The 23,986-nt window shown below is 44.2% G+C and overlaps 1 protein-coding gene across 3 annotated transcripts in view; it reads right to left on the reverse strand.

Moving 5' to 3' along the window:
• The window catches only part of PRKCH (protein kinase C eta), a 97,989-nt gene that overhangs the window by 49,664 nt on the left and 24,339 nt on the right, over window positions 1-23,986 (reverse strand). For all 3 annotated transcript variants that reach the window (XR_014946822.1, XM_015865797.3, XM_015865796.3), the window contains exons 3-10: window positions 22,744-22,807; window positions 8,975-9,125; window positions 8,198-8,232; window positions 7,731-7,819; window positions 6,355-6,484; window positions 5,435-5,562; window positions 3,484-3,627; window positions 2,963-3,136 (exon numbers count right to left, since the gene is read on the reverse strand). Coding sequence is in view for 2 of the 3 variants with exons in the window: in XM_015865797.3 (XP_015721283.2) it covers window positions 2,963-3,136; window positions 3,484-3,627; window positions 5,435-5,562; window positions 6,355-6,484; window positions 7,731-7,819; window positions 8,198-8,232; window positions 8,975-9,125; window positions 22,744-22,807 (915 nt within the window). In the remaining variant the exon portion in view is untranslated. The remainder of the gene's footprint in view (window positions 1-2,962; window positions 3,137-3,483; window positions 3,628-5,434; window positions 5,563-6,354; window positions 6,485-7,730; window positions 7,820-8,197; window positions 8,233-8,974; window positions 9,126-22,743; window positions 22,808-23,986) is intronic.

Here is a 23,986-nt window from a genome sequence, read left to right on the forward strand (position 1 = left end):
CTCTGTATCTGAACAGCCTGCTGGGATAGGTAGAATACTACACAGGAGTGTGAATTCCAATGGCTCTAGCTCCATTCAAACACTCAAAATTTGTTCTTAAAGTGCTGCAGCGTCTCAGTTGCTTTTGAGGTCCTCCTTCCCAGCTCTTATAACTTCCTCTGGTACTGGGGAACCCAATGCTGGACACCTGCATTCTAAGTGTGGCCTCCCCAGTGCCAAGCAGAGGGGATACCTACTTCCCACACATTCTAAAGCAGCCCAGGAGATAATTTCACTTATTTGCAATGAGTCTGCACTGCGGGTTCATACGGAACACAGCACTTAACATGAGCCCCATGCATCTTGCAGAAGGGATGCTACCTGGTTCCAGCTTGTCCTGATACATCTCATAGCATCAGGTTGTTAACTTCCTCTTGAAAAAAAAACCAGAAGTCTCAAAATGGCCATTCCTCTAACAAGTGCTAAAAGGAGGCTGAGTAAGACATTATTTATCCAGAATCTCCACCTACTGCAGATGAGAGTCACGCTTGTTTTTCTTATGACGCGAATGTGTTAATGCCACATTTTCAGAACCTGGGCTGTAATTGTGATCCATGTGATGTGGTTTCCACGTAACTGCGAGTGAAAATAGGTATTGTCTTGTGCAAGCCTCCCCCCAGCTCCAAACACAAGAAATTGGCTTGGTTATTTTTAAATACAGCTTCAGGCCGACATTTTGCTTTAGTGATTACTCTCCCTCTTTCTCTCTCTATATATATGTTTTCTGTCAAGTAAGTGTTAATGGAGGGGATAACCCAATGCCATGTGAAGAACAAGCATAAACCGTACATATTGTATCAGGCCCATTTAAGCCCTCCTGGGAGCACTTTGCCACAAATCCCCTACTGTTGCAATCATTTCTTCATTATAGCAAAGGGATTTAATTATGCCTTTATAAGCAATTTAAATCTGGTTATTCTGGATTGAGGTGGGAGTTGCTGTGTGCAGGAACACGGACAAAAAACAGAATGAAGCACATGAGTCTGAAAGACACTTTCCTTTGCTCCTCTTTCTGTTTTTGTTTGTTACTGGAGGGAAGTTATCAGTCCAGACAGTGAAACAATACAGGACTCAAGTAAAAGAGTAACCTGGGAAATCTGGAGATAGCAGGGCCCTGCTATGACAAGCACCACCCCTCTGGCATCCATTCAGAGACTGACCAGGTTGAGGGCAATGAGGACTGAGGGGTTCTTCTCTCCCCTCCTCTGATGAGAAGTTGGTCCAGAAATTCCTGTTCCAGGCAGTTCTACTGTTTAGCAACCTCCTTTTCATTTCCAGTCTAACTGTATCCATGGCCAGCCTAGACTCATTCAGTCTCAGCCAGCATCTTGGCAGTTTTGTTTCCCTCCTCTCTGGCATCTGCAGACATCAATCAGATCCTCTTTTTGCTTTCAACTTGCTAGTCTAAACAAGCTGAGCTCTTCCCTTTCTTCCATTTGCAAAAGACTCTTCAGTTACCTCTACAGCCCAGCAGACCTTCTCTCTGCACCCAAAGCAGATTGCATTCCTTCCCTGAACATGACAGACGCTACTAGTAGTGACCTTAAATCTTCTCTAAGTTAACTGAAAATACAGAGCCCAGGACCGCATTTGCTATTTACACACCTACACTGCAATTCTCTAAACAAAGCCATGGAAACAGGTTGCAAACTGCTGCCGTCCTGGATCTGATTGCAAACTGCACACATCCATATGGGACACTGCTGCTATTTTACACGAGAAGTTCAGTAAGGCCATGAAAATTTGGGCCCTGCTTCTTCATCTTATGAAACATAAAGAGTTTCCTTGGTTACAAGAAACCACAGTGAGCTTTACGCATTGTTTCTGCTATACAGTACAACTGTTCTGTGAAACTACGTAAGCTGTATATACAAAAACCACAACACCTCATTTCTAGTATATGAGTCTCCCTCAAGGGCTCCACCCTAAACGAGCACAACTCCTGAACTCCATAACTCACTGTTGCATCATCCCAATGAGAAGAGAAACAGGTGGGTGGCAGAACACATCTGAATACCTTTCCCTTTTTCCATTTATTTTTTCTTTGAGTGCATTGGTTTTCACAAAGGAATGAGGCTGCACTTAAAAGCGCAAGTCCCTCCCTCCTCTTCTAAGGGGAAAACAAACCCTTATTAGCATTGACCAATGGACAAAAAGCAACTGGAAGTCAGCCCAGGCAGTTTGGAAGAGCTACACTGTGAAAATGCTTTGGTCCTACATAAAGGCTTAGTTCAGGGCTTCCCAAACTTACCTCATTGTGATACTGCTGAGGCCACTGCCTCCATCACAGCCAATCCTACTTGCACCACCTACATCAACAACCAGCTCCCACCCACATGCACACACACACAAGGAAGCTCTCAGATGGACAGGCAGCATGTGGTCTTTCACTGAAGTACACACATCACAAGTGACAGCAATGCTGTCTTTTGTCTTGTGTGCACACATATGAATACTAACTGTATAGGGGTTTGACTCGGGGTCAACCCATATCAATAAGTTCCCCACCACTAATCTCAGAAGGATCTTTCATTCAATTCAGAGCAGGCAAGGCAAAAGCAGTGCTATTAACTTTCAGGGAGGAGACCAGGAGGGCCTGAGATCCTACAACAATTGCAGGACACTGCAGGTCTGTGGGCATTGCATTTGAAAATACTCCATGCATAAACATGCTTCTATGAAAGACATAAAGATAGGATTCCCTGTTACTACCAGTTTGTTTGAGAGCTTACAGAATGCCAGGATTTTGTTTGACAAATGCCTGTTGGAGGTCCACAGAGTTCACCCTTGAGCAGAGAGCTTTCACCTGAGATTAATGTCTATGTTTATAACAGGTGGGGAAAAACACAAGCGAGTGCCCCTACTTTGAACATGCCAGGCAGTTACCAGGAATAAGGCTTTCCGCTGCCTGAGCTATACTTACAGGAGTCTGGAAGCAACAGTAGAGCTTAGTGAGGAATGGGTGATTCCTTGCTAAGGAGAGGATGCGTTTCTCGGTCATGGTGCACTCAACATCATCATCTTGGAGAATGACGTCCTTCTTCAGCACCTTCACTGCATAGAGCTGCCCACTCTCTTTCATCTTGGCAAGCATCACCTGAACCAAAAGAGAGGATGAGTCACAAGGGCTGAGCCCTTCGTCTCTTTGAGAAACAAAGAGACTGTCATATCTTCTCACACTAGAAAGATCAGTTATCTTGTGAGCAGGCTTGTGGGTGCAAGTGAATCAGACTGTTAGCATGGGCATCACTGTAGAGCCAATGACACATACGCAACAGTCTTCTGCCCACAGACTCCAATGCCTGCTGTGGGGCTGGATGCTCAAAATCATCTGTGGTCAAAGCACAGCTCACTGGGCAACATGCATGTCACATAATGAAGTAATTTCATGTACCTCAGAGCTTCTTGAACAAGAAACAGAGTATTTCCCCAAAGAACACTCACCTTTCCAAAGCTGCCCTTTCCCAATACACGAAGGAAGGTCAAGTCTTTGATCCCGAGTTTGCTTGCTGAACTTTCACTGACCCCGTTGTTATCTTTCAAGCTGCCTTTTCCCTGATGCCTCAAAGAAGATCTTGAAGACAGTTTCTGTGTTAAAGAGTAAATAAACATCAATCTGCATAAAGATTTTACTTTACCTCAGAGGTGACCACAGGTCAGCAATGTGGGCATGCAGGACCTGTTCAAATGCTCTGCCAGGCCACTGGAATGGAAAGTGCGTGGATACTGACACTCCACACAGCAGCTACGTGTGACCAGCCATCCTCATCACTGTGCAGAGGTGTGCTGAGACATCAGAACTGCTTCCTGACGCAGGCATTTTAAGCTGTAAATTACCCCACAGCAGACCCAAGAGACAAGTCTGCCTCTCTCCAGCCTCCCTCCCCATGAAAACAGGACGAGTGCGGAAAACAAAGTCTCCCATTGAACATCACAGGAGGCCTGCACCACTTCTGCAATATGAAAAGTGATGGTGAAATCTGGAATCCAAAAAGATTTCATCTGAGTGATTTCATCTCCAACTCAGGTTTCCACCTGATGTGAAGCCTCTTACAAAAAGCCCATAGAGTTCAGTGGGATCCAAACCTCAAAGTATTTTTCTTTCCCACAGCTGCCTTCTTCCACTGCTGCACATTTGAGTACTATTCACATCCATGCTAGCAATGTTTGCTTGCATTTTCAGCAAATGCACCTGTTTTAGCATGTTCTTGCCCTATATGAAGACCAAATCAGCCTTCATTGTCCTCGGTTCTCAGCTTTCCATACTTGGTATGAGTACACATGGAAATTGAAAGCACTTTTGTTCTGTTTGTTAATGTGAACAAAGTCAAAGGGACTTCTTGAGCTCCACCTTGTGATTACTCTGGTGTAATGCAAAGTTCTATGCACAGGAAGACTTGCTGCTACAGGAATGGTAACCCCAGCCATGCAGACAGCAGCAAAAACACTTGGACAACATCCAACAAAACTCTCCAATTTAACTTCCTGAACACTAAACAAAACCTTTAGTTTACATGTAATAAGAGGAGATTGTTTCTTGTTCTCATCTTTGCTGTACAGCTTACATAAGCAATGAATGTGAACAAGTGCTGATTTTCACAAGACTAAGATGACCATGTGGGGATTGTGTTTTCTCACAACTCCAAGAATAAAGGAACCCTGAAATGCTACAGCATGAAGAAGGAAAATAAGGAAGTTTGATTTTGTACGAACCAACTGAAGTCAAAAGGGGCAGTGTAGCTTAACGAATCAGGGATAATGCACACAAATCAGGGATAATGATGTGTTGACAGTGATTCAGGTTTTACCTGGAGAAGCTGTGGTGAATAATGAAACAGTATTACCCCCAAATGACTCAAAAACAGCACCAAAGCTGTGAAGAGAATGTAGGCCTCTTGCTGAGCTCTTCCGTTGCTCTATCACAAGTCACACATACAGACAGTGCATTTTTGTTTGTGGAAAGACTGAAGAAAGGCATAGCATGAATTACACTGACCACTGGAAATCATGATCACTGGAAACACACTGACCATGAGTCAGTGGAGTCACACTGCTGTGAAACGGAAACAAAGTAATGACATTTATAGACTGATATAGAATCATAGAATCACCAAGGTTGGAAAAGTCCTCAAAGATCATCTAAGCCCAACCATCCACCTACCAGCAGTATTTTCCCACTAAACCACGTAACACACGATGCCCCCACCAGGGTAAATATGGATAGAAGATATTCCTTTTCCAGGAGAAATCTTTGCCATGAGGCCCAGAAAATAACAGTCTATTCATGCAGCCCAGCTGCCACTCGCTGTAAGAGAAGTCTCCAGTTTCTCCTACACCCATACAAACTGGACCCCTTCTTAAACGTCTAAAAACAGAGGAGGAAAAAAAGACTCACCGAATTTGGGGAAATGCTTCCTGGTTGCAGGCCCATACATGCCAAGGTTTTAGCAAGCTCTGCTGAGTTCACCCCGCAGTTTGGTGCGACGTTTGCTTGACATCGGATGTGGACGTTCATTTTACAGACTGACAGATGTGATGGAAAAGGAACATTCAGATTAACTTAGGGGATTTTACAACTTAAAAAAGCAAAGGAGTGTTCTGCTTCAGGAAATATACTGACCTGATTCTATACTGGGCCTGAAAAAAACAGTGTATTTTCCCTGATGTAAGACTCAAGAGAATAACATCCCAAAAAGCAGGTATGCATACCCAAATTCTCCAATAGGGTGCTATGTTACCTGAAGCTATTCATAAGCTCAAATATGTTTGAGGCATGTAAGTGCCATTGAAACTATGGCAGCCTATAAATTAGGATTTATAATGCTACAGAATTAGCATTGAACTTCCACTGCATTTGCAGATATCTGATTTTAAAGATTCACTGGGAAACTAACAGCCTTCTCGCTCTCTCTCAGAGACACACATACACCCCCTTGTGGGTGATGAAGGCAAATGGAAATTGTTAGTTACCCACTTGTTTTTATAGTTTGGAGCACCAAAAAGAAAATGTGGATATGTTTTGTCATCAATTAATGGCGTGACAAAGTCAATCAACTTCCAAGTAAAGAGAAAAATTAACACAGGAAGAAGTAATACTCATAAAAACAATTCAACAATATAAGTTAACCAAAGCTGTGCTGAGAGTAAAGAATTAATATCCTGGAAATTTGAGATTAACATGTAGATCAGTATCTCTGTAATTCTGGCTAAGACTATTGCTTGGCTTTCTCTAGAAGGTTGCACAAATCAGGGCTACGTCAAGAGTTTAAAATACACACATTTTTGGGGAGAGAAAACAGTAAAAAAGCTGCTCACTTTTACACTGTAGGCCTTGTCGCATAATTCCCCACAGCAAGGAACCGCAGTGGTCACAGAACGTTGGGACTTTGTAGTTGTGGACACTGAACTTATGAGGAATGTTGATGCCAAACCTCTGTTCAGTCACCTGAGGCACCAGAAGAAAAGCACGGATTTTAGTGTTCAATTGTGTCACCTTACATTTTTTCAACTGGGGATTGTTGTGATCTCAAAGACACCTTAGAAAATGTTACATCAGCTGAAAGAACCCATTCTTATTTAACCTCTTCATTACTTTCTAATTTGCACCTCAACAAGCAGATGAGGAGAACCCATGGCTTAACAATGCTTGAAGGGGCTATTGAAACATTAAGTTTAAAGCAAGTCTCCTCATGTCTTTCATCCTTTCAAGCAGCTTAATCAGAATCGTGGAATCATTAAGGATGGAAAAGATTTCTGTGATCATCTAGTTCAACCGTCAACCCACCCCCACCATGCCCAATAAACCACATCACTCAGATTATGTTATAAACCACTCACAATCCTATGAGATGGGTGACAAAACTCACCACTGAACTTACACTTTAGCCTTAAGCATTTTAGCTTATTTTCATGTGGTTTGGCAAGGGGTCATTTTAAGAAGTCCAGCTCAGCAGTTCCAAGTTAAGAAGTAATGAGGAAAGGCAATTGCGTGTGTGTGCCGCAAAGGTTTCCATGTGGGATATAATAGAACTATCTCACAATTACAAATATTTCAGTTCAATTTTCCTCAAAGAGTTATTAAACAATTTCCAATTATAGAAATGAGACATGCAATGCACAGTGCAGTTCTAGGTAGGGACATTACTCCTGTTAAATACAGCCAAAACTTGCACACAAAAAGCCAACCAACCAACCTTTGGAAACACAAGTTATGCAAAGCTTTCTTTATTACAACATAAATAATTTCATAGAGAAAAGGTATGATGCAATGGCCAAATGGGCACTTTAAATTACAAGAGGGAGGAAAAAAAGGCATAACAAAGAGCAGTGGTTGGGTTTTCAAGCCAGAGAAATCCACACTGAGAATGGGGTTCTACATTTTGATGTAGATGTAAATCATTAAAGAATTTATCAAGGAAAACGTTTGTTTTGCTGTATCTTGATATCTTTGGATGCAGAATCTTCCTAAATTATACACTGATCCAACTAGTAAGTGGAATTAACAAAGAACAACCAGATGATGCTAAACTGCCTATTGGTAGTGATGCAAACCCCTATCATACTTCGTCAGCTTTCAATCCATGAATGAAGGGACACAGTATAAATTTCATTATGGGAAAATGCCCAGCCACCCAGACAACCCTGAAGATTCACAAATTATGATGACCCAAAATAACAAACACCACTTTTACCTTGAGATCATTCTTGTTAGTATTGTTCTGGCATGTGCAAGCTGTAACAATTAGATGATGGCAGCGCTTGTGTACAACACAGGTGCATACTAGGAAATAAAAAAGACATGCTGAAAAGAGCTGTCAAAAGACATGGAATACATCAACTCAATCTGGTTCCTTTAAAGATCAGTTATATCATTGAGACACATTAAAAACATGAAAACTAACCAGAATTTCCAAAATCTCCTAACAGACTTGGAGATTTATCTCCAACCCATTTCAACAGAAATTCTGTACTGGATCTCTGTATGCTTGCATGAACATGGGTGATTGCTCCTGCATCAAGCCAACAGCCTGACTGCTGCTTGGTGTCAGCTGGCTGGGGAAGAATATGAGTGGTGATTTCAGAGAGGCTTGTAAGCAGCAGCAGGGGGAGTGCTCCTGAGACAGCATATCTGACAGAGTGCAGGAGTGGAGCACCTTACCTTGGCACTGGTATCCCTGCTTCCCAAATACGCCCCTGTTCAAAACAAAATATGAACATAAGTTAACATCAGAAAGCCAGCCTGCCTGTAAACCACTCACAGAAGAGGGAGTCAAAAGACAAAAAGGATTCCAAATGACCCCCTCGGATAAAACTGCCCAGCAATAGTAGTGCAATTCAGTATGGGCAGTGTTGTCAATGTCCATTTATTCCTCACATTCCCCCTCACTCTAGCTTCTAAAAAACTCTATTACAACACCCATCACACTTATTAAAACTGATCCCAACAGCCCACACACTGTTATTCTCTCTCCCACTTTACACTCTTTTAAAAGAGACATACAAGCTTCTCTTCCTGCTCTGCCTACTCCCCCCTCACATATCATCCCACACCTTACACCTATGCTGGCTTTTCTATTCTCCAGCATTTTCTCTAGTTTTTCAAGCAACTCTTTTTCTCTCTGTATTCTCAAAGCCCCACTCAAGCTACTATCTGCAGGGCTTACCTTTGTCCTGAAATAACCTCTGCACATACAGGCGAGGAACACTGTCCTATCCACACACTCTCCCTGTTGGCTTTCAGCAACCAGCTTACACATCAGCTCTGGTCTCTCTCTGCAGAAGACTCTGGTTTGCAGCATAAATGTACCCTGCCAATGCTGGTGGGTAGGAGGAGTCACTTTTGTAGCCCTTGATGAGTTCAAGCATCTGGATTGGCACATCCATCCCCAGAATATGAAGGAATAAGTCTGCACCACCGCTATTGAACCGTTCTTACCAGATGAACTCCTTGCAGTGTGAGCAGTAGGTTGGCTGTCGCAGGTAGGTAGCCATGAATTTGTGCCCGTTCACCTGATGCACTCGCCTTCGCATGGCCCGCTGGCGCTTCCGAGTGAGGTTCTTAAAAATGCGATCCCTCTGGAGGGTCCCTACACAAGAGAAAGCAACAAAAACTGAGTGCCATCACGCATAACTGTCACCCCATTGAAAACTACAGTCTTCATTTAGAAAGACCTGCATCTTCCCACCTTTCTCTGCCTCCTCTCCCCTGTTGAGACATGCCACCAACCCACTGATTCACAAAGTATAAACGGACCAGAAGCTCAAGGCTAATGAGTTATCAACACCCACAGCTCCTTGGGTAATGACTTCTGAAAACGTAACTGCGTGCAACAGATTGACCAGTTCTACAGGGCAGTGCTGAGCCAAAGAAAGCACTGTTGGTGCCCATACACCTTCAGTAATTCATGCTGTGCTCCTGTATCACCGTGTGTTGTGAACAATGCTCCATTCTCCTCCTTCTCTAGAGAGCTCATTTCCAAAGGATAGACAATATTATAGAGTTCTAGAGAGCAAAACCTCGGGAGCTGTAGGCATTGAAAGAACATCATCTCTGAATTGATTTTTATAATTATTTTTTTGACAAGGTTTAGGTAAGCCACATCACCGTTTCCAAGTAAAGCTCATTTTACATAAAACAAATCCCTCTTAAAACACAAAGCTGAGCTCTTGATCAAGAAAGTCATTTTCATACAGCAGCAGACATCCAACTTGAAAATTGAAGCTTAAAAGCCATCTGGTTTCTGGGACCCTTGAACAGACCAGGTCAGACTCATCTGAGTGTCCCAGATCAAAGCCTCATCTGGGCTACACTTGCCTCAGAAGAAAGAAATGAAATTCAGTTTTCAAGTTAGCTGCTTTCCAAGGGATAGGCTCAGGCTCTGCTAACAAGCGCATCTTGGGAACACAAGCTGGGGTCTGCTGCAGGACTCCTGCTTCGAGGGCAAGGTGTTACAGGACAAAAGCCAGCTATTGCCAAACCCATCTGCAGAGATATAAGGGCACAGGAAGAGGCAGGCGGTCTGAAAACTTCCCAGCCCTCTGATCATCCCGGAGCTGCTGAGCAGCAGCGGTACCCAAACACAGCTGTTACCCTACCACATCATCTACCCACTAAAAGGGGGCAGGGCATTTCTCTGCTTTCAACTGGCTTTGTTGATGAACCACTAAAAAATAAAGCAGCAAAAAAACCTAAAACCAACAAAACAAAAAATCCTGTCAGCCCCATCAAGGCTTGAAGTGTGTAGGAGTCCCACATCACAGGCATATTTCCTGGTCCTTTTTGTAAGAGTAAAGATAAGGGAAGCCATCCCGGCACTGCAGAACCCAGCCACTTCAAAGGGATGCAAGACACATGATGCATTCCTGTCCATATTCTTGCCACACAGGTTTTGAAGCAAAGCCTTCCAAAAGGTCAGATTTTTCTGCCGCATTCTCCCAGCCATTCCATCATGTGTCCCTTCATTTCCACAGGCACTAATAGGAAACTTCAGACCCCATGACATAACTGAGACACAGAGGTCAGCCCATAAGACAACATACATTTATTTTAAAAACAGAAGCACGCTCTAAATTAGCATTTTCTCATGTAAGCAGAAGAAGGATGCAGTACGGCTGATTCAAGCACTCAAAAGAAGTATGTCTTTTCCACTGCTGGGCTTCAAGCAGCTGCTCAGAGAGACGGGTGTAGAAAAGCCTGCCCTTCTAGGAAGTGCTTAAATGTGTATTTAATTCTCACTGAAGTCAACAGAACTCAGGGGACCACAGGAAGTGCCAGACTGAATCAGAACATCGGTCCATCTCTTACAGCATCCTGTCTGTCAGCGGGCAACCAGAAACACATGACGGCAAGATGGAGGAACCCTGCAGCTGTGAGGCAATTTGCCTCTTTCCCCCACACACAAGATGTCATTTTGATCTCCTTAAGTGAGAGCTGACGTGCGGAGGTTTAATATCCCTTCCCAACATTCAATCATCATTGCACAATTTCAATAGCCTCGTTATCTGCCCTAGGAAATGTGATGAGAACTTCAAGAGGTCAACCGGTTCATCCCCCTTCCCTGAGAGAGATAAAGGCGCCTCCGGTTAAGTGCTCTCCCATTTCCTGACACTGTCTGGAGTGAAAATGGGCAGGACTGCCCGGCACACCTCGTGGAGGTGAACATCATCTATCATATGATCTGACTGATCCAAATACACAGCCACATCCCATAGAACAAATCCCCAGCAATCCCATCAACCACACCACAGAGCACGTGAGCTCATCCCTCTGACATCAAGGCAGAGTGATTTGGAGATGGTGGAGCTGAAGCCCTGATGGCTGACAGAGCTCATCTAGCAGAGCCTGACCTCGCTGCTGCCATAACCACTCTGGTGAAGGCCACCTAGCCACATCCTACCAGCAAGCAGCACAGGGGGAACACAATAAACAGATGAAGTAAATGGAAGACAGAGGAGGAACATGCATCTAACTTTCCAGCAGTGCTGCAAGAACTCTCTCAATATGTACCTAAAACAGGCTTCTCCACGTTAACTGAAAATAAACAGAGGTTAAACCAGGGTGATTGTTTATCTTATGAACAAATCCCTTATGAAGACTTGATATAATTTAACCAGGAGTTATGGTTATCATCATAAGCACAACACAGCATCCAAGAGTCTGATAGCCCCACTCTGAAATGGGAAAAGGATTTAAAAGCTATGACCTAAGGCTGTATTTTCATTGCTGACTGTTCTGCTTCCCCAGTATACATACTACAGATCTTTCTTTTTTGCTGATGTACTGTGTTTTCATTTCAAGAATGACCTGAACACAGGAACCTGCCAAGGAAGGACAGCCACATCCACACAGAACCTGATAACTACTTGAGATTTCCACTTCAAAACCATCCAAGCTTCTGTCCTGCAGTTTCTGTCAGTTTGTGCACAAAACCAGATTAGTTCAAATCCCAGTAGAGGTTTCTCACAAAGCAGACACATGGCACATCAAACAGAGGCTGGGACTTCTGTTTGAACCAGCTGCTGCTGCTTCCTCCTCTGAAAGTAGGAGACATTTGGTACAAAGACCAAGGAACTGGCTGGTGCTAACAGGACTGGGCTGTCTTCTACCAACACCACCCAGAAAGGCCATATCAATGGGCAGTTCATCTCTTAAGATGCCAACTAGTAAATACTGTCCTAAAGAACCCCAGGGAGGTGGTTGAACTGCCATCCCTGGATGTGTTTAAGAGCTGTTTGTATGTGGTGCTCAGGGATATGATTTAGTGTAGGGCTTTTAGAGTTAGGGTACTATGGTTGGGCTGCGGTTGGACTTGATGATCTTCAAGGTCTTTTCCAACCTGGGTGATTCTATGATTCTATGATGCTCTGACCCTGCAGAATAGGAGTTTTCCCATTCATCACTATGAAACAGAATTCTCAGAAGTTTTGGAAATGCACAAAATGTGAAATCATCCTTGCCCCAGTCAGAGCACCAAACCACATGAATTCTGCAGTCAGGTAAGGCCTTTGTTTCTCAAGCATGTGCTGAAATAGGGCAGACCCTCCTTCCCTGCCAGGCTGAGGACATAAACTCATCTCAGCTCTAAGCAGTCAGTAGTATTTGAGTATGAGGCTGAACGACAACAGTTGCACGCAGCAGCAGGGAGAACAGGATCAACAAAGTTCAATCAGTGTTAGCAAGCATGGCAGCACTCAGCTACTGCTGTAAATCTCACTACAAGCTTATTTCTAGAATGATACAGCAATGCCAAAGCCCTGCTGGCAGCAGGTGAGGAAGAGATCACAATTCTGAGCAGACACACCTCAAGCATTAAGCGCTAAGGATGCAGGAGGAACAGCTGCTTTTTATGTTTGCATAAGTTCTGTGAGAACACAAGAGGGAAGAAGGCAGCTTGAGAAACTTAAAGCAACCAGCAAGGACGTATGATGCTACCACGAGAGCCTACAGACCAACTGTGGATTCTATACAGGTTATTTTGCATAGTATTTTATCAAGATTGCCATGCAGCTTTTCAGATGGGGAAGTATGAATAGAGAGGTTTCTTCATTCATTTCTGAAGCAGGTATGGAAATATAGAGTATAACAAAAGATTCAATTGAACATAAACAACCTCATGACACAGAAGACCAGGTTCTGAAAGGGAAGGCATTGCATTCCAGCTAGTCTATATTTGATGGGACAGCCACATCTCCATGCTCCCCCCTCCCATCTCTTTACAGCCACATCACTGCAAGAGTATGAAAAGCACGGCTCCATTTCCCACCCTGTGTGCGTTCCTCTGACAACAGTGGGAGACACTTAAGTTCATATTTATCATTCCATCTCTGCAAGTTTTTGCATTGGTTTGGAGACATTAACCTCGTGATACTCTCTTGAAAGAGACACCAGGCTGGGATGATAACATGCCTCAATGTGCAGCAAGAGAAGGTGTCAGGAAAGAAGGGTTTTATTTTATATTAAAGGAGAAGCTTGAGAGAACAGGCATCTGGAATACTGTCCTGAGCCCTTCAGAGCCACTCAGAGGCCATAACTGGAAGGCTGCCTTGTACCTGTACCTGTACCCACAGCAGGAAGCATGCAGTACCCACATGGTTTGGAAAAGCAAGGCAGATCAGTCGGTTCACATCAAGCCATAGGGTAGATAAGAATTTCCCTCTGGCTGCAGATGCACGTGATCTCCCAGTTGCTGCTGGGTTGGGCAAACACACTTGCAGCCCCAGCACCGCTACCTGCTCACCATGGATTCCCTCACCCAGAGGTGTCTAACACCTCCCAGATGTGTTAGAAGATTTCAAACTACGCTGTGCTGGCTGAAGAGCACAAGTAGAACCCACGGAGTGACAGCGCTCACAGGTCAAAGTTACCAGCACTTGTGCAAAATCCTTGAGAAACACCTAATTGGCACACTGGGCAAGCAGCAGGGAGATCCTGAACTTTCCCCTGATCCTGATGCCCCAGGGCTTGAATGTGTTGTAACAACCAGCAACTCTTGCTCATGGGCAGCTCCACAGTGGGATTACAACATGCTACCAGGAAGCCATACCTACACAGCATGGCACGTGCTCTGAAATGCATCTGTTTTTAACCAGATGCTGTTTAAAGCTACTTTTAAGTAGATGCTCCAGGGACATCATTCTTCAGGACTACGTGATCAACTTTAGGATGAAAGTCAGACAACTGCACTGAAACAAAAGTGGTTTTACACTCAATTAAGTTTGCTTAAAATTCACGTATTACTGTTAAAGCAATGCAGCTTTTCCAGAGAGATACTGGCTGAACATCTGCCTCAAAGTGGGGGCACCAGAAAGATACTCTCTATGTAACATGAGCCAAAATACATAATGAAGCTGGGATGAACACAAAGCCTGCAGCAGCAGCTTGTATCCAGAAGGACCCAACGTCTTGCAGCAATTTCACAAATTGCAACCACATTACTCAACATCACAGCCATCCCTGGGATAAAACCTCAAGTTTCCCTACTAAGGGCACTGCACCTTTCATCGGGAAAGCAGAATGTAACCAAAAGCACAACTGGAAACTAGACAGGAAGGAATTCAACGGGAAGTTAACTCAGACAAATTAAACACTCCCCCTTGTTCTACTGCTTGGGCTGCTAACCGCTGTTGCGCAGTAGCAATCCCCAATGCCTCAGCCTTTCCCAAGCCTTTGCTTGGGCTTTGGCTTTGTACTGGTGTAGAATGATGACCATCACCTGAATCACCACCACCTCCATGCAACAGCTGGATCCTCCCGGCCAACCGGTCACCCCATGGCTGGGCAGACCCTGCCCAAGCGTTGTGGCCGCATATTTGGCGCTGATTGCACTGCCAGTCCCTGCTGCTCTCAAGATTTCCATATGGCAGCTTGCTAGTAAGTTCCCAAATTGCAACAACCTTAAGCGGCTTGTTTACCATGTCGCACTCCCACACAGATTCCCACATACCACAGGCTGAGCAAAACGCTGCCACAGAGAAGCACCTGTTAAAAATAATAATAAAAATAATAAATTCAGCCTCTTGTGTTCCAAGCTTACTGCTGCCAGAAAGAGATCTGTCAAAAGGCAGCACCTCTCCTCATTGAGAAGATGATGGTAGCATTGCAAGGAAATACTTAATCCCTTTCCCAGCTCCAACCCAGTAGGGTTTTCATGCTGCAATATGTATTCTTCCATTTCTGGGACCATTTCTGAGATTTCAAAAGCAGATGTCCTAAATCCAGGATGCAAGTACAGCTTCTAAAAATGCCAGATGCTACAAGTAGAGGGAGTTGCTTGCATTGGCTCAAGATCTCTTTCAATGCAAGGAAGTGAGACACTCAGGGTCAGGTCAGACCAGTCTCTTAGCACCCTGATGGAGCTGTGGATGTCCTGCTCATTGCAGAGCCATTGGACTAGATGACCTTTAAAGATCCCTTCCAACTCAAATGCCTCCATGATTCTAAGGACCCGCTCAGAAGAAACAAAATGAAAGACAGAACACAGTGCAATACTCCCAACAGTGTGCTTACACTGATTTAAGCAGCACCCCTAAATAGCAGCACCCTGCTTCCTTCTATAGTCACTTCTCAGCTTGATGAATACCCAAATCTGGTTTGCTGTGCACCCCATAAACAGCTGTGCTGACACAAAGGGAGGTGTGAAAACAAGCTGGAAAGAAAATCAGCCAGATTTCATTGTGATTTCTGTAGGATCTGTGTCACCAACAGCCAGAGCAACTAACCTGCATGACTGCCCTGATGTGCAACATACCATCAGCTCTTTGGATGAGATATCAGTGCCTCTCTAAAGGACTTGCTTTTCTTGCCTTATCCAACATTTGGAGTTGAAACACAGGACCTCAGATATGTGCAAAGTGAAAACATGTGCAGGACTAGACTGGGGGCCCAGACAATTTGCCACTCTCTTAAGGGCCATGAGCTGTGCATGATGGAGATGAAATGTCTGTCTGCCTTTGGCTGGTCTGCAATCAGAGTCTGCATCATGAACATATAGGAGGGCCAAACTTTAGATGCAAATCCAAGCATCTCCTTGTATTTTAAGGTTTCAGTTTGTAACCTTAGCAATGAAAAGGCTTTTGTTTTTAAGACGATCTCTCCATTTTTTCTAACAAAACAAAAGCATCACTAAGAACAAATTCACATCCACTGGAAGCACAGCAGTTTTCCCCTCCGTTCCCCATCTGTGGCCTGGGGCACCCAGAGCTGATGACAGAAGGACACACTGACTCAACAAGTTTCACAGCTAGACGGCAGAAAAGAGCTGAGATTCTGGCATAAAAACTGCTCCAGATTCTAGCTACAAACAGGCTCAGCTGGTCTCAGCTCTTTTACTGCTGCCTTTCCTTGTCCCCTCAAGCTCCTGTCCTTACTCTCCTCTTCCCACCCCCTGCAGAAGTTCTCCCAGAAAAGTTGCTATCTTATCTCAGAACACAAACTGAAGAGCAAAGACAGGAGAGGTGATGTTTAAATACTGAAGGAAGTCTGGGCACATATAGAATTGCATGTAGGTGGTGTAAGTACCCATTCTCCTTCCTCCTGTCCTGAGTTCTGTAACAAGCAGCCTGTCCCAGAAACCTTCCTTCCCAAAAATCTCTCTCATGATTGTGAGAGAAATCCCCAAGCCTTGCACATAATCACTTATCTATAGATACACAAGTCCTGGCAGCACAGTGGCAGCCAGCAGAGGGCAGCTGCCATCATCCCTGGCCACAGAACCACAATCCCAACCTCCAGCAGCTTCATGCCCTGCTCCTCTCAGCCCACATCTGCCACTCTGCTTCACTAGACAACACAACCCCTCCAACGCATTGATGGCCTCCAAGTCCGAGCAGACAGGTTTAAGCTCCTCTGGGAACTAACGTCACTTCTTCCAGGAATCACATTAAAATAGAGCAAAATAAAATCTTTGCCCTTCGTCACAGGCAGGAACATTGAAATCCCAGAGCAGATTGCAAGTTTGCATATTTATATCTAGGTTTCGGAGCCTAGACAAAACACAGCCTGCTGAGGAAGTTAACCCTAATACTGCTGTTTATGGTACTTTTACAGAGTCTGAATATCTGTGTAATTGGCAGATTTTGGCAAGATAACCAAAAACCTCTCAGCTTGATATTTAATGCAATAGCTGTGGAGCAAATCAATCATGTTCCAGGAAATGAAGGTGTTCCTGTGATCATGCAGCAGGGCTGCTCACCTGCCTCTGCATTCAAGATCCTCTGTAACATCAAGCAAAGCACTTAATTTCCCACACACAAGACAAAGCAGAGGTTTTCCACCTTACTGAAGACATCAGTCACTTCCAGTAATGGTATTTTGTAGCCCAAACACTTTCTCTCAGAATATTCAGAGGCAATTCGTTTTGAACAGCACCTCTAAATTGTCCTTCATAGAATCACAGAATTGCTCAGGTTGGAAAAGACCTTAAAGATCATTGAGTCCAACCACAACCTAACCATACTACACTAACAACCCTCTGCTAAATCACGTCCCTGAGCACCACATCCAAATGGTTTTTAAATACATTCAGGGATGGTGACTCAAACACCTCCCTGGGAAGCCCCAGTTTTGAGATTCTCTCCTTGGATCTTCAATGTTGCTGAAAAGCTTTAACGTGCTAGTGCTTCACTTGTGGGATCGTCTTGTCCTTGTTAACCTGACAGATAACCTACTGGCAAGGCTGAGGTTGTCCCACCTCCTATACAGAAATGCTCAGCATCAGTGGATGATGCTCCTGGTCTCTGTAAGGACACAGTCTTCTCAAGGGTGTCCTTTGGGTGGACTTTTCCCTGTCGGATTCGATGTTGTTCTGATCTACTTTCATCTGGAAGAGTAGAGCTGAGCCAACACAGAGTGTATCTGGAAACCCCTTGTTTGCAGTACACACATATGTAACTAGTGTAAAGCAATCAGGTATTGAGAAAAAAAACTATAAGGGTATAGAAAAGCACTTCCCTGCTGCTCTGTCACACAAGACTTTTGGCTACGAAAGGCCTCTATGTTTTCAGACTGCATGCCTGAAACAGCAAAACATTTTTTTTACCCTGTTTTGCACTGATCCTGCCTGCTTAGATCAGGAGGTTCTCTGTGCAGTGTCTAATATGTGCCTTAATATTGCCCAGTTTGAGCTAGTAACCCAAAATAGAAGAGCAGCTCAGCACACTGCAGGCTGAGATCAGGACGCCTTCCAGTCTTGGTTCCTATTTCCAAATAACTATTTCCTTTCCTTTATAAAGAAGCATGAAAACAGACTTTACTGCAGTTCACAGAGGACCGGTAAACATCTTCCTTTCCTCCCTCTTGTGCAAGAAGCTAATAATGTACCTGCAAAAGGAGTTTGGTGTGTCGCTGAGGAGCCACACTTCAGCACACAGCGCACAGAGGCAGCACTTCAGACTTCAAGGCTGCAGGTCTTACTGGTGCCTGCCTGAGGAAATGCTGTTTCTTAAGACAAAACCCATTTAGCATGAGGAAAACACGTTCTGAGAAAAACAACAGCAAAAGACAAAGTGCACACAGTGCTTGAGAACAAACCATCCCAAGTACACCACGTGACAGCCGCAAACTAAAGAAACATTTCCTGCTTCAGAGGCAGGTTTGGGCTCCTGTGATGCCACAAAGCCTATCTACATTAAATATTTAGCAATGGGTGCTATATCTGCTCTACCAAATCACTCGGCTCTTCAATATTCTCTTTGTTCTATTTCTTGCCCAGAACACAAATTTATCTTTGTCTTTCCTGACACTGAAAGAAAAAAAGAACCAACCATAACTTACAATACTGAAATTAAAAGGGAACTTCATGCCAGGATTATCACTTTGAGTGGCAACGTCAAGAAGAAAAAAGACAAATGACACCAGTTTGAAAATAGAAGCACTTCATTTTCTACAGAGCTTGCTTCATTCATTAACTCAGTCAAATAATTACTCTGCCTTAATTTCATTAGCTTTGCTCAAATTAGCAAACAGCAAGGGAGGTGGCAAACAGAGGGCAGAGCAGCACAAGCTGCATGCAGAGCTCCTCCATGGCTTTGCTGCACCAATGCACAGCCACATGCTCACAAGTAGCAGCACTAACTTCTCACTAATATCCAAAGGTACTAACAGTGTAAGTAGATCACCTGCAATCATTGCACAACCCCAGCCCACCCCCACCATGCCCACATCCCTCAGTGTCATAGCTCCATGGTTCTTGAACAGCTCCAAGGATGGTGACCCCACCATTCCATGGGCAGCTCTGCCACTGCATCCCCACTCCTGAGAGTTATTTTTCATAATATCCAACCTTAAGAAAGATCTGAGGATGAAGTAATAACGTGAGCACTAACAGACAGTCACTAACATAGTGCTGGATTAAAACAAGTAACAAAACACAAACAGGTAAAGAAGCCCAAATAGCCTCACTCACCCCTGCCTCCTCAGGGACATCCTTCCCAGAGCAGAGCCAGGCCCAGCTGGAAACCCGGAGATGGGCTTCCAAACACAGCACTGCCCCTTCTATCCATGCCAAAATACTTCAGGAGGCAGTGACAGATGGGTGTATAAGGATTAACAGAGGACTAATCTGTGAATCTGTGCCAACTGTACCTTTTCTATATCATGCTCATCTTCAGACTGTATGAATGTGTCTTTCAGATATACTGCACGCAGTCATGGAAGCACCATCCCTCTCTGTTCTTGTTATAGATTAAGTAGAACCAAATTAAATCTCTGGCCAGAAGATCTACCCATCAAACAGAAAACAACCACTCCCAAAGCCAAGTAAAGTACAAGCTGCCAAAACCACCAGGACCATCTATTTTGGGTAAGTTTTCTAGGACAGCCAAGTAATTGAGTCAGGTGTACCTAACCCTTTTTAATTCTCTCCTCCCTTCTCCTTAGTTATTTTTTCACTCTTTCACTTTACTGGAGTTATACGATGGTGTTTGAGACTTGGTGAACTTGGCTATTTTCCTAAGCAAACAATTTATAAAGAAAAACAGCTCTGAAGTGATTCACAGATGATGCTCAGTCAGCTTTTGCAAAGACGCTCCCCATAGCACACACCAGCTCCACCACATTGTCCTCCTGGCTCCACTACCTACTGAAAGCAGTGTCAAAGAGATGCTGTGAATACATGAGGATGCCTCAAAGGTCAATGGTCACTAGGTCAATGGGCACTACCAGATCATCCTTGCTTTCTTTAATCTGACTTTTGTTGCAGCACCCTGTCACCATTGCTTTTCAAGCAGGAAACACAGCAGAATGGCACACTTAGCTCATGAGTCACAAGAAGTTGAACAGGAGTCCTAAACATCATATTACTTGAAATTCCACATAGGTCTATGTGCTACCTTGATGGAGTTGAATACAAACTCCTAGAGTAGGCAGTTGGGTTTTATGCAAGCAGACAAACACAGCTTTTAGGCCAAGCCAGCTATACCCACCAGTAAGGATGTGGAAGTGGTTGCCATCCATGTTCAGGCAGACAAATGGGAAGCCTTCTTTTGTACTTTTAAGTTGTGAATTATTCACAGGCTACTGTGACTCTACATTCCCAGAAAAAATAAATAAATAAATTAAAATAAAATAAAATAAATAAAGAACAGGGCACTATTTCATAGAATCATAGAATCATTTCATAGGAAAATACCTCATTGTTTTGAGAAGGTAATCTCAACCAATTACTTCTTCCCAGCTTGGAAGAAGTCAGTATCTGCACTTAGATCTGCACTGGATTAGATGTGTTCTGGAAACTTTAAGGGTTACTATGCATGAATCTAATCCGACAATGAAAGCCCCAAGAGCCATCTCTGATCTTCTTGTTCTGTAAATCCATATATCTTCAATTGCTAGAGAGGAAACAGAACTATACTATTTCCCATTTACCTCTGAAAGCAGTAGAAAGATTTGACTTCATCTCACCTTGTTAGCAACAAGTCCTTACAGTTTAGCTTCCAGTATGACTTTTATCCACACGATGGATTTACTCTCACGTCCAACAGTCCTACTCAGCTTTGCATTAAGTGGCCAAGAATGGTCACAGTCGTGTGTGGATGTAAACTGCCATGCTGCCATGTAGTTTAGTGATTCTGATACACCGTTATTTTCATCATCAGCTTTGTTGAAGACAATACTGTTTGCAATGTAATTTCATCCCTGTTGCTTCTGAGGGGCCTCCCAGTCCTCCAAGGAGTCACACCTCCTCAGTACACCTCTGCACCCTCCCCACTCCCTTCTGACAAACAGAAAGCTTCTCCCAAATGAATCTGATTTGCATGTGTCCTTACAGTGCCTTGTCAAAGCAAAGTTGTGGGCCATGCCTCCCAAGAGAAGAAAGGGTAAACCACCTTTTAACGTTGTGTGCATGGGTAAATGCAAGAGCAGTTACCATAATACAGAGTTCATATACAGACAGAGAAAGGTGTGCCCTTTTTGGATAGATACAGAACCGAAAGTTGAAGTAATACTACGTGGCTTGACTGGATTTATACAGAAAGTGAACCTTGGTGGAAAACTGAACACGGGTCTTCCCCACCCTGCTGCAGTGCCTGGCCAAGAGGATGTTCTTTCTTCCACTCTTATTTCCTAGCCCTTTGAAAATAAGGGAAACAAACCACATTGCTGCTATGGTGAGAAGCCGTTGATCTGCACTATAAATAAAATCACACCATTTGACTTCCCGAGTCAATCATAGCCTATGAGCATCAGGATACCCTACAAGCCTGCAAAAAAGCGCTGATCACCATTGCCTTCACTCCCACCTCTCCTTCCTAGCACCAACACTACATGCTGCAACACTGGACTAGGACATGGGCTGCCACAGCACCTCATCCCCCCAGCACAGGTCCACGCCAACATCACTGCTATTCATCTCACCTGTTGCCTTGAGCCAACACTGCATGAATAAACCCCCACCCCTTTGCAGCCAACAGTCTCTTCCCCATCCACGTGACCCACATTTTGCCCAGTGCATCATGTTTTTCAGAACAGCTCCATTTAGGTACATCTAAAGCAACGTGTTGGCCTGGGGGTTCCTTCTGCTAAGTCAAGGGAAGGTCCTGACATTGTTCTCTCCTCCTTTCTCAAGCCCTGGTTACTAGTGGTCATTTACAGCCCTGATTCTTGGCTTCCATACAGGAGATACCCTTCAGATACAGTTCAAGGCTACAGCTAAAACAAACAACAACCATGAAGTAGGCTTGAGGAAAATAATCCGCCTTTTTCAGAGACCCATTCCAGACTTCCTGGGCTTCTCCAGCATGGCTCACATCCATGCATCTATCAGCGTTCATTGCTATCACAGTAAACAACAGGGAATTAAAACCAACACACTATAAATGATAGTTACTGGGGGGGGGGGGGGGGGGGGGGGCATGTTCTTTAAACATGTTCTACAACACTCACTTGCCCTTCCAGGAGCACTCAGGTGAAAAGTACACGAAGCAAAAACAACCTGTCTGAAGGACAATCTCAGATAAATAAACCAGGCTTAGCATGACACAGCTCCCCAGGTCCAAGATCAGAGCGCAACAGCAGAGCAGATGGACTATAGCACATGAGGTTAGCAAAGGTCCTATCCTGACTTCCAGCCACTCAAGAATCCTCTGTGTGCAGTGGCATGCAACCTGTGTGGGGAATGCCATTGGTTTATATGTCACTCAGTAACCGATGGCAATAATATACATCAAAGGTGAACCCTTCATGGAAACAAGCCAAAGGAACTCCCTTACCTTCTGTGAAGCTGCCGGTAAGAGTAATGACAACAAACACTTTGCCTTCTGGTTCCAAATCCACCTGAAAGAGCAAAAGCAACGTTAGGAGATTGTTTTTCAAGGCAGAGTGTCTTCTCAGGATTTTGCGGGACAGGTCCAACCCCTTCTGTGCTGTGTGCAGGGTCACCAACCAGCAGACCAGGCTGCCCAGAGCCACATCCAGCCTGGCCTTGAATGCCTGCAGGGATGGGGCATCCACAGCCTCCTTGGGCAACCTGTTCCAGTGCATCACCACCCTATGTGTGAAATAGCTGGATGTGGCTCTGGGCAGCCTGGTCTAGTAGTTGGTAACCCTGCACATAGCAGGGGGGTTGACACCAGATGATCATTATGATCCTTTTCAACCCAGGCCATTCTATGATTCTATGAACATGTGAAGCTCCACGTACTCCTGAACACACCCATAACATCACAAGAAATTAAGCACCCATCACCCAAACAGTTCAGCATGTCCATGGAAAAGGATTAATCAAGTCCCCAGTTTTTTTTTAAGGAGCCCTAAATGTTGAACAGTCTCAACCACACTAGAATAACACCAAATTCCCTCAAAAGATCCATGTATAAGCTAAGAAATACCTGAAGTTTGTGTCAGGCTGCTCACACAGAGATCTCACTTAAATAAAGGCACACTCTCCCCAGGCAACCCCAAATTGCAAGGGTAAAATTAGCAAAGAAGAGCTTCACACCTTATGGGTACAGATGATCTGCAGCACGGCAGCTCTGAAAATAGAGCTCTCTCAGCAGAGCAACTAAACGTGATCACTTCTAACTGCATTTGCTCTCGTGCTGTCAGCTTTTCTTGGTTCAAAGTCTTTGTTGCTGAAGTAGTGAAACTGTTCCCAGCTTATCAGGAATTTGTTAGTACGAGTAGAAGCAATATTGTTGTACCACAAGTCAAGAGTGCTCAGGTAAGAGGATGCTGCTGCATTCAATATCTACTCATGGTGCATGTTGGCGGGATCTAACAAAACTGCAGCTGGAAGGCTCCAAATTGAGGACTGAAGCCCTAGAAGGTGTCTTTGGTAGAGCAACAGTCATGGGGTATAGGGCTGGCAGTCAAACCAGCAGCTGGTGTTGCACAAGAGGTCAGACCAGGCCATCTTAATGGCCTCTCTGGTCTGAAATGGATAGTAGCAACAACGGATAAGATACAGTGAAATAAAATAATTAATGTACTACTGATAGAAGCCTGCCTTTTGGA

The sequence above is a fragment of the Coturnix japonica genome, chromosome 5 (genome assembly GCF_054131305.1).
Source record: "Coturnix japonica strain WE chromosome 5, WE-NBRP24, whole genome shotgun sequence".
Taxonomy (NCBI): Eukaryota; Metazoa; Chordata; class Aves; order Galliformes; family Phasianidae; genus Coturnix; species Coturnix japonica.